At 39.3% G+C, this 10,246-nt stretch overlaps 1 protein-coding gene across 1 annotated transcript in view; it reads right to left on the minus strand.

The window, feature by feature from the left end:
- chm (CHM Rab escort protein) overlaps nucleotides 1–7,172 on the minus strand; it is a 22,237-nt gene extending 15,065 nt beyond the window's left edge. Inside the window, exons 1-10 of the mRNA XM_059352442.1 lie at nucleotides 6,967–7,172; nucleotides 5,998–6,064; nucleotides 5,796–5,868; nucleotides 5,568–5,692; nucleotides 4,887–5,002; nucleotides 4,645–4,712; nucleotides 4,306–4,452; nucleotides 4,103–4,219; nucleotides 3,072–3,183; nucleotides 2,755–2,977 (exon numbers count right to left, since the gene is read on the minus strand). Coding sequence (XP_059208425.1) covers nucleotides 2,755–2,977; nucleotides 3,072–3,183; nucleotides 4,103–4,219; nucleotides 4,306–4,452; nucleotides 4,645–4,712; nucleotides 4,887–5,002; nucleotides 5,568–5,692; nucleotides 5,796–5,868; nucleotides 5,998–6,064; nucleotides 6,967–7,018 — 1,100 coding nt within the window. The 5' untranslated portion in view covers nucleotides 7,019–7,172. The remainder of the gene's footprint in view (nucleotides 1–2,754; nucleotides 2,978–3,071; nucleotides 3,184–4,102; nucleotides 4,220–4,305; nucleotides 4,453–4,644; nucleotides 4,713–4,886; nucleotides 5,003–5,567; nucleotides 5,693–5,795; nucleotides 5,869–5,997; nucleotides 6,065–6,966) is intronic.
- Between the last annotated feature and the right edge of the window lie 3,074 nt (nucleotides 7,173–10,246).

Raw genomic sequence — 10,246 nt, forward strand, 5'->3', positions numbered from 1 at the left:
TAAACTGTTTCATGGTGTTTTTAGGGTTTAACTAAACTGTTTCATGGTGTTTTTAGGGTGAAACTAAACTGTTTCTTGGTGTTTTTAGTATGTAACTTAACTGTTTCTTGGTGTTTTAGGGTGTAACTAAACTGTTTCATGGTGTTTTTAGGGTGTAACTAAACTGTTTCTTGGTGTTTTAGGGTGTAACTAAACTGTTTTATGGTGTTTTTAGGGTGTAATTAAACTGTTTCCTGGTGTTTTAGGGTGCAACTAAACTGTTTCTTGGTGTTTTTGGGGTGTAACTAAACTGTTTCTTGGTGTTTTTATGGTGTAACTAAACTGTTTCTTGGTGTTTTTATGGTGTAACTAAACTGTTTCTTGGTGTTTTTAGGGTGTAACTAAAGTGTTTTATGGTGTTTTTAGGGTGTCACTAAACTGTTTCTTGGTGTTTTTATGGTGTAACTAAACTGTTTCATGGTGTTTTTATGGTGTAACTAAACTGTTTCTTGGTGTTTTTATGGTGTAACTAAACTGTTTCATGGTGTTTTTATGGTGTAACTAAACTGTTTCTTGGTGTTTTTATGGTGTTACTAAACTGTTTCTTGGTTTTTTTAGGGTGTAACTAAACTGTTTCTTGGTGTTTTTAGGGTGTAACTAAACTGTTTCTTGGTGTTTTTAGGGTGTAACTAAACTGTTTCTTGGTGTTTTTAGGGTGTAATTAAACTGTTTCATTGTGTTTTTATGGTGTAACTAAACTGTTTTATGGTGTTTTTAGGGTGTAACTAAACTGTTTCTTGGTGTTTTTAGGGTGTAACTAAACTGTTTCTTGGTGTTTTTAGGGTGTAACTAAACTGTTTCTTGGTGTTTTTAGGGTGTAACTAAACTGTTTCATGGTGTTTTTATGGTGTAACTAAACTGTTTCTTGGTGTTTTTGGGGTGTAACTAAACTGTTTCTTGGTGTTTTTATGGTGTAACTAAACTGTTTCTTGGTGTTTTTTGGGGTGTTACTAAGCTAATCATCTCCTCCATGTGAGTCTTGGAACTACAGTCCTCAGTCGGTATTCTTCCCAGGACGCCACCCAGAGACTCGTAGAAGGTCGGACTTCCCCTCAGTGACTCAGAGTCCCCACGGAGTCACAACAGAGCGGCGCCGTTCAGCCTCCTGAGGATCCCCGCCGCCGCCCGCCACCTCTCACCCCGGGCAGACCAAGACACGGAGAGAGTCGCTACCCAATACACAAGATAAACTTATTCTTTTTTCTGGGGCCTTTTTAAGTTAACCCTTTATCAGGTGAAGAACTATATTTGGTAACTTCAGTGGATATCGAACTGGGTCTCCATGTCTCTCTGTTTGGTCGTAGAACCACATGGATTTCTTCCAGCTAATCAGCAAAGATCAGACTACCAATCAGTATGATAATAATATAATAATATTCACTTTATTGACCTGGACCTCCAAAGTAAAAATGAAAAATTTAGAAAAAAAATCTGCAAGAAAGAGTCGTACAAACAGGCCATATTAGGGCCAAATATGAATAAAATTACAAACCCGGGAAAAAAGTTGCAAATTTACTGGATTAAAGTGGCAAATTTACAAGAAAAAAAAGTTACAGATTTAAGAGATTTAAAGTGGCAAATCTGCGCGAAAAAAGTCAGATTTACGAGAAAAAAGTTAAAAAAACTAATTTTTAACTTTTTTTTTTTACTCAAAATATGACCCCCCTCCCCCTGATCCGTATGTTTTTTTACACATTCTGGCTGTATGTAATATCCTCCAATATTCTCTGGGGTCGAAATTTGGAATTTGCAAGTATTTCAATGAGTGCCCTATTAAGGGTTAGGTCAGGGTTTAAATGGAAATGTTCAACAGTGAAACTGAAATTATGTTTATTTTTTAAGATAAGCCCCACGATGGGGAAACTGCACCGTGACCGCAGAAAGCATCTGTATTAACAAGTGTAGTTTACAAATAACATCAATATAGAATAAATATAATCTAAACAAAGGGGAGAAAATAAATATAAAGATCATCAACAATAAAAATAAAAATAAATAGTATAATTTGATTAATTTAAGTAACGATTGTGAGATATTACTAAAGACAAATTGTACTCAATGAAAAGATGCTTAAAGTTTAAATTATGTTTTTGATTGAAATGCAATTATTTTAACATTTTCAGAATTTGAGAAACAAAATAGAACGTCTGACTTTATAAATTAAAAAATGACTTCTATTTAAATTATTCTGTGATACACATATTACAATTAAAATTACTTTCTAATTAAAAAGGTAAAAATGACATTTTTTATGTCAAAATTAGGGTTTGAAACAGATTATTTTTACTTTTTAAGTAAGGATAAAAATGTTGACATCCGTCACATATCATAATATTTAATATAATATAAAACATATTAAATAAAAATGACTTTAAACAGACACACAGCAACAGAGACACTTAAAATATATAAAATATTGATCAGAACATCTTTAAATTACATTCAGTAACCTGACACACTAACACTGTGTGTGTGTGTGTGTGTGTGTGTGTGTGTGTGTGTCTCAGCTGAGCAGTAATATCCGCTGAGGATCATATAATATGTAAATGAGCTCAGCCCTGGGCGACACCCTCCTCATTAATATTCATGCTCTGCTCTAATGAGACACAGAGACCCAGGGCAGGTAGAGAGACAGAGAGACAGACAGACAGACAGACAGGTAGACAGAGAGACAGACAGGTAGACAGGTAGACAGAGAGACAGACAGGTTCTTACCTACAGAAACACTGGGGTATCTCTCCGAGGCCGTAGACAGGAAACAGGAATGGCGTGTTGCCGTAGCGACCGAGGCAGCGCAGGAAGTGACGCGTGGCAGCGAGGGCGTCCTCTGTGGGCGTGTCTTCTGTTACCATGGCGATAGAGTGAAGCAGGAAGTGCTGCAGGTTGTCACCAAGCTGCTGGGCAGTCAGGAACTCCAAATAAGGCCGACCGTTGTAGGCTGGAAACAAGGCAGATAAAAAAGGACTACATTACCCACAATCCCCCTGAGAAGTGACAGGTGACTGTAAGTGTTGATGATGTCATCATCTCACCTCGCTGCTCCTCCGTCTCCTCCACACAGGAAGTCAGGAAACGCATCAACTTCCTCTTTTCTACCACAGACAGCTGACGGCTCGCAAACACATCAGCCCTGCTGCACGGCACCTGAGAGACAGACAGGTCAGAGACAGACAGGTCAGAGAGACAGACAGGTCACAGACAGACAGGTCAGAGAGACAGACAGGTCACAGACAGACAGGTCAGAGAGAGACAGACAGGTCACAGACAGACAGGTCAGAGAGACAGACAGGTCACAGACAGACAGGTCAGAGAGAGACAGACAGGTCACAGACAGACAGGTCAGAGAGAGACAGACAGGTCACAGACAGACAGGTCAGAGAGACAGACAGGTCACAGACAGACAGGTCAGAGAGAGAGAGAGAGGTCAGAGAGACAGACAGGTTACAGACAGACAGGTCAGAGAGACAGACAAGTCACAGACAGACAGGTCAGAGAGACAGCCAGGTTACAGACAGACAGGTCAGAGAGACAGACAGGTCAGAGAGACAGACAGGTCAGAGAGAGAGAGAGAGACAGGTCAGAGAGACAGACAGGTCAGAGAGAGAGAGAGACAGGTCAGAGAGACAGACAGGTCAGAGAGAGAAGGACAGGTCAGAGAGACAGACAGGTCACAGACAGACAGGTCAGAGAGACAGACAGGTCACAGACAGACAGGTCAGAGAGAGAAGGACAGGTCAGAGAGACAGACAGGTCAGAGAGACGGACAGGTCAGAGAGAGAGAGAGAGAGAGAGAGAGGTCACAGACAGACAGGTGAAGAGACAGACAGACAGACAGACAGGTAAACAGACAGACAGACAGGTAAACAGACAGACAGGTGAACAGACAGACAGACAGGTGAACAGACAGACAGGTGAACAGACAGACAGACAGACAGGTGAACAGACAGACAGGTGAACAAACAGACAGACAGGTGAACAGACAGACAGACAGGCAGACAGACAGACAGACAGACAGGTGAACAGACAGACAGACAGGTGAACAGACAGACAGACAGGCGTCTACCTGCTCCACCTGTCCGTGGCGGTAGGTCAGGATCCTGGTGACGTTCTTGAACTCTGCATAGCGACTGACGTTTGATTTGATGAGCAGATCGACCAATGAGCCGCGAGAATACATGAGCTGGAGAAGCAGTGATGTCGTTTGTTAGATTATGTTTTGTTTTGTTTTGTTTTATCGTTTCATTATATCATGTGACACCTCGTTACCTTGGAGACCAGGTCGATGTTGAACCGGCGCCCCTCCTTCACCAGCTGGGCGTAGCTGATCTTCTTCTTCACGGGCTCTGATTGGCTCTGAGCAGCAGCGGGTTCCGATTGGTCCGCCTCTGGCTCCGCCCCCTCCGCCTGGGAGGCCTGTTATTGGACGAAACATCTGTCAGTCAGAGATCAGCCCTCATTCAGAGCAAGTAAGTTCTAACTGGAATTCTTAATGGATTTATTGACTATTTAGATTTATATTTATTGACATTTAATACACAGACATGAATTCTGTTCTGACTGGTTTATGTTTAAATTTAAATAATTGATTCTCTCGACCCTCCTCACCGGTTTTTCTTCTTCTTCTCCGGCTGCTGGTTCTTCTGGTTTCTGCTGCGTTTCTTCTTCTTTTGAATCTACAACAAATAAAAACTGAGTTCTCAAACAGTTTCTGATGTTTTGTCCTCATTCTGTCTGAATTATTTTCACCTGAGGAAACACTTAACAGCTGATTGAATAGATATGAAGATGAGATGAGGAGAATCAGTAAACTCAACACGTTTATTATATTTAATATTTCATAATCAAACCTGCAGATTCTGTCTCTGATGTTTCTTTGACAGCATCGTCATCAGCTCCTCCTCTGTCTTCTTCTGTGGTGTTTGGAGCGTCAGGACTCGGAGCTTCCTCCTCCTCATCTTCCTCACTGAGAACAACAACAATAACTAAATCATTAATTCACTGAATAATAATAATAATTAAAATAATAATAATAACTCAGAGATATACTCCTTTTATCAAAAAAGTGGAACATTTTGAGCCACTGGAAGGCTTTTAATGTGAGACAGACAGGTCACAGAGAGACAGGTACAGAGACAGACAGGTACAGAGAGATAGACAGGTTAAAGAGAGAGAGACAGGTCACAGAGAGAGAAAGACCAGTACAGAGAGACACGTACAGAGAGACAGACAGGTACAGAGAGACAGACAGGTATGAGAGAGACAGACAGGTTATAGATAGAGAGACAGGTACATAGAGACAGACAGGTACAGAGAGACAAGTTATAGAGAGAGAGACAGGTTATAGAGAGACAGACAGCTAATATAGAGGGAGGCAGGTAACAAAGAGACAGACGGGTCACAGGGAGACAGACGGTACAGAGAGACAGTTAGAGAGAGAGAGACAGGTCACAGAGAGACGTAAATGCATCACTTTGAGCCACTAAAAAGCTTTTAATGTGAAAGATCTGTAGAGGAAGTGCTGTGTTTACCTGGTGAAGCAGAACACCTGCAGGTTAGTGATGGAGGCGGAGTCTGAGCTCGACAGGTGAATCAGCTCCTCCCCCTCCTCCAACAGGCTCGACCAATCCTGAGCCTCCTCCGGCTGAGACTCCTCCTACAGCACACACACACACACACACACACACACACACCTAATCAATACCGTGATCCAACAGCTGATCGATCCTGCAGCCAATCAGAGCGCAGCGTTAACTCACATGGTGCTCCTGTATCCAGGTGAGCAGAGCGTTGAAGGTGAAGCTCGCCCAGTTCGCTGCATAGTAACTCCTCCTGAACACACACACACACACACACACACACACACACACACACACACACAATATAACATATAATGATATAATCCTGATATGATTAATTCTATATTCTGATGATCAGTATTGATCTGACTGATGAGCTCACCTGTCCAGGTGTAGAACTCTCTGACCGACTCTGGAGAAGGCTGCTGCCACCACCGACTCAGCAAGACCTGAACATCATCAATCAGTTATCAGTAATCAATAACTGTCATCAATAATCTGGAATCAATAAGTGGTTATTTAAACTGGAGACTTTTATTGTGGAAAACTCTCTCTCTCTGTCTGCATATTAATGAGTCAGCGTAGGTTAATAAATAATAGAAATAAATTGCTTTCTTTGTTTATTTATTAGTTGAACTATGCTGAGTCATTAATATACTACATACATATATAATAATAATAATATATATATATATATATATATATATATATATATATATATATAATATATTAATGAATCAGCATAGGTCAATAAATAATATAAATGAATTGCTTTCTTTGTTTATTTATTAGTTGAACTTTGCTGAGTCACTGATATATTTACATTTATTGTGAATTATATATTTATTCCCTCGTTTACGTATATCAGCACTTATTACATAACTTTGTTTATGTATTTATTTTTTAATTTTGCCATAAACGGTCAAAACAATAACAATAACATGACAGCTGTTAGCCTGTTAGCAGCAGTGGGCTAACGCAACATTAACATATGAAGCTAACGTTAGCATCAGGCTAACACCCACAGTGACACATTAATAAATGAAGCTAACGAAGCTAAGGTTATCAGTTAAACACGGTGTTAGCTCCGCTGCTAACATTAGCATCAACACTAACAGCTGTGTGTTATCCTCTGCTAGCTCATTAGCCGTGCTGTTTGCTGCTAGCCTCTGCCGTTTAAAATGAACTGGCCATTAGCCGCAAGCTAACGCCCAGGCTAGCCTCCGTCCGTCTCCAGTTTAAAGCGGATTCTGGGACGTTCTGGACCCGAACAGGCGGGAGCCCGAACCGGGACCCGAACAGACCCTCAGACCGGATCATCACATGTAGTAAAGCTCAGGTGAGTCAGTACCTGTCCCCAGAATAACGACGTCAAACTCAGACGGCAGATCCTCGGCAGCCATGTTGTTATCAGGGAGACGCTGTCATGTGACAGAGAGACTGTTTCTGCTTCCGGTTGCTGATCAATAACCAATAACTCAATCAATAACCATTTTATACGGTCTATGGCAATAACTGAATCAATAACTGGATCAATGACTGTATCAGATATATAAACATTAATGTCTTGCATTATTTTTTTGTTTTTAGGAAAATATTGGATGTAATTTCCCTGATTTAAATAAATCAAACAACAATAACTTTAAATACAAAGGAAAAATAAAAAACAGAAGATTAAATACAGTATAAAAACATTTAAAAAATTAAAAAACACAAGTATAAAAATAAAAAAATAAAATGTAGTGCAAAAAAAGAAAAATAGCATACAAATATAAAACATTAAAATATGGTATAAAAATATATAAATAAAATGTATAAAAATATAAAAAACAAAATAGTTTTAAAATATAAAAAATCTAAATATAGTATGAAAATATAAGAAACATAAAATATAGTATAACAATATAAAAATAAAATGTATACAAGTTTAAAAAGCATAACATATTTACAATTGTATTATTATAAATTATAGCATATTAAAAAAATATAAAATAAAATAAAATATAAAAAATAAATATGATATATAAAAATATAAGAAACAAAATGAAGTATACAATTATAAGAATATAAAAAAACGAAATATATTTTTATACATATGTAAGAAACTAAATATAGTATAAAAATATAAAAAATAAAATAAAGCATAAAACATGAAAATAAATAAAATGTATAAAAATGTAAAAAAAAAAAAAAAAAAAAAGCATAAAAATATTAAAAAACATAAATGGTAGAAAAATATTTTTAGGAAAAAGTAAACACTAAAACATAGCATAATAATTAAAAAAATCGTATAAAAATATTAAGAAAACAAAAACAAGTAAAGTATAGAAATGTCAAAAATAAAATATAGTATAAAATATAAAATATATGGGTTGAATATAAAATAACGATTTCTCTGATTTATTTCTCTGAAGAATATTCGAGGTTAGAAACAGAAGAAGAAGAAGAAGAAGAAGAAGAAGAAGAAGAAGAAGAAGAAGAAGAAGTGTTCGGTGTATAATCTAAATATTTTAACTCCGTCGGTATGAAGTGAAGGATTGTGATGATCAGACGACTGATTACTGTCTGATCACTGAGACACGGCTGGAGGTTTGGCAGCAACTTCTTCTTCTTCTGTGGTGCTTTCTGGCACTGCCAAGTCCTCCACACACACACACACACACACACACACACACACACACACACACACACACACACACACACACACACACACAGTGAGTGATATTGAGCCAACAACACAGATTGTTTCCTCTGTTTTTCCTTTATTCATCTTAAAAAGACCAGATGGTTAAAAACACTCTCCTCCTCTCCTCTCCTTACCTCATCTCCTTATCTCCTCTCTTTGTCTCCTTTCCTTATCTCCTCTCCTTGTATCTTTATCTCCTTTCCTTATCTCCCCTCCTCGTCTTTGTATCTCCTTTCCTTATCTCCTCTCCTCATTTCCTCTCCTCTCCTTGTCTCCTCTCCTCCTCTTCTCCCCTCGTCTCTTTATCTCCTCTCCTTATCTCCTCTCTTTGTCTCCTTTCTTGTCTCCTCTCTTCGTCTCTTTGTCTCCTCTCCTTATCTCTTCTCCTCATCTCCTCATCTCCTCTCCTCTCATCATCTCCTCTCCTCGTCTCCTCTCTTAAACTCATGTCCTTGTCTCCTCTCCTCATCTTCTCTCCTTGTCTCCTCTCCTCCTCTCTTTGTCTCCTTGTCTCCTCTCCTTGTCTCTATGATAAAAAAACTAGTCAATAATTTGCAAACAGCCAAACGTAAACAAGTGCAGCAACACATAACATAATAAACCAGATAATATTATTCACTATTGGACTTCCAGCTCACCGTCTGCCTGCGACTTTTATTTCTAAGTTCCTCTCGTCCAGCAGCCTCTTGCTCGGTCACTCTCTCCTTTTTTTATTCTTATTTTCCTCAGTAACGTCCTCTTCTGTCCCTTTGTCTCTACCATGATGTCTTTTGGAGGCAGCTGAACCCGGTTTTGGTGACACCGGTCCAAAGCTCGGGTGCCAGCGGTGTAAACACCACAGAATAAATAAAGATTCTAATCCCGCCCAAACACCCGCCCGACCAATCAGGAGTCAGTTACAGCTGTCAATCATGACATCACAGCCCCGTTTTATAGAATCAAATTAGTAATTAAAACCAAACTGATCAGACAAATGAACACTTGAACAAACATCTGCGTGAAAAGAACGGCATGAGACTGACTGCTTAGTTTTTAGTTTGGATCATGTCCCATCCACTAACATGGAGGGGCGGGGCTTATAACCTAATTAATGTAATAATATAACTCATAGTGTTTCATAATATTAAATGTACAGTTTATTATAAGAAAGGAGGAGCGCTCTACAACAGGACACCTGAAATGGCTCTGTTTCTATAGAAGTAATCTGATTACATCTCCAGTGTGTGTGTGTGTGTGTGTGTGTGTGTGTGTGTGAAAGCGTTTGAAGCATGTTGAAAAGAAAAAGAAAGTGTTCTGCTGTTAAATCTTTCCTGGCGAAGCTTCTGTTCCTGACATTAAACGGCCTTTTGTAGCTCGTTAGCGCGAGGTGTTAACGAGGGCTGTGTGCTGATAGGACGGCTCTGATCTCCCGCCAAAACGGTTCCCGCTCGTTTCCTGTCTGCAGAGAGAGAGAGGGGGGGGGGGGGAGAGAGAGAGAGAGAGAGAGAGAAAGAGAGAGAGAGACCTTAAAAGAAGGAAAAACTTAGTTTGGTGTCAAGCTGCTTCTGTCACTTTCCTATAAAACTCTTAATATTATTATTAATCTGTCGTATGTATTGAGTACATTCTTCTCTCTGCTGATTGGCTGAGAGCCAACGAGGAGGCGGAGCTTGGAGTGAAATAAAATGGTTTAAAACATCAGCTGCTAATGTTAGCTGTTAGCATTATTAGCATCAAGATCCCAGAGTAGATTTAGAGATCAACATACAGGTCAATAGACTATCAATATCATGACTATGATCAGGACCAGGTCCAGGATCAGGAACAGGACCATGATTAATCAGGACCAGTACTGTGATCAGGGACAGAATCAGGACCATGATAAGGACTGGGACCAGAATCTGGACCTGGATTGGACCAGGATTGGACCAGGATGGGACCATGATCAGGACTGGAATCAGATCGG

The sequence above is a fragment of the Centropristis striata genome, chromosome 15, assembly GCF_030273125.1.
Source record: "Centropristis striata isolate RG_2023a ecotype Rhode Island chromosome 15, C.striata_1.0, whole genome shotgun sequence".
NCBI classification, from domain to species: Eukaryota; Metazoa; Chordata; class Actinopteri; order Perciformes; family Serranidae; genus Centropristis; species Centropristis striata.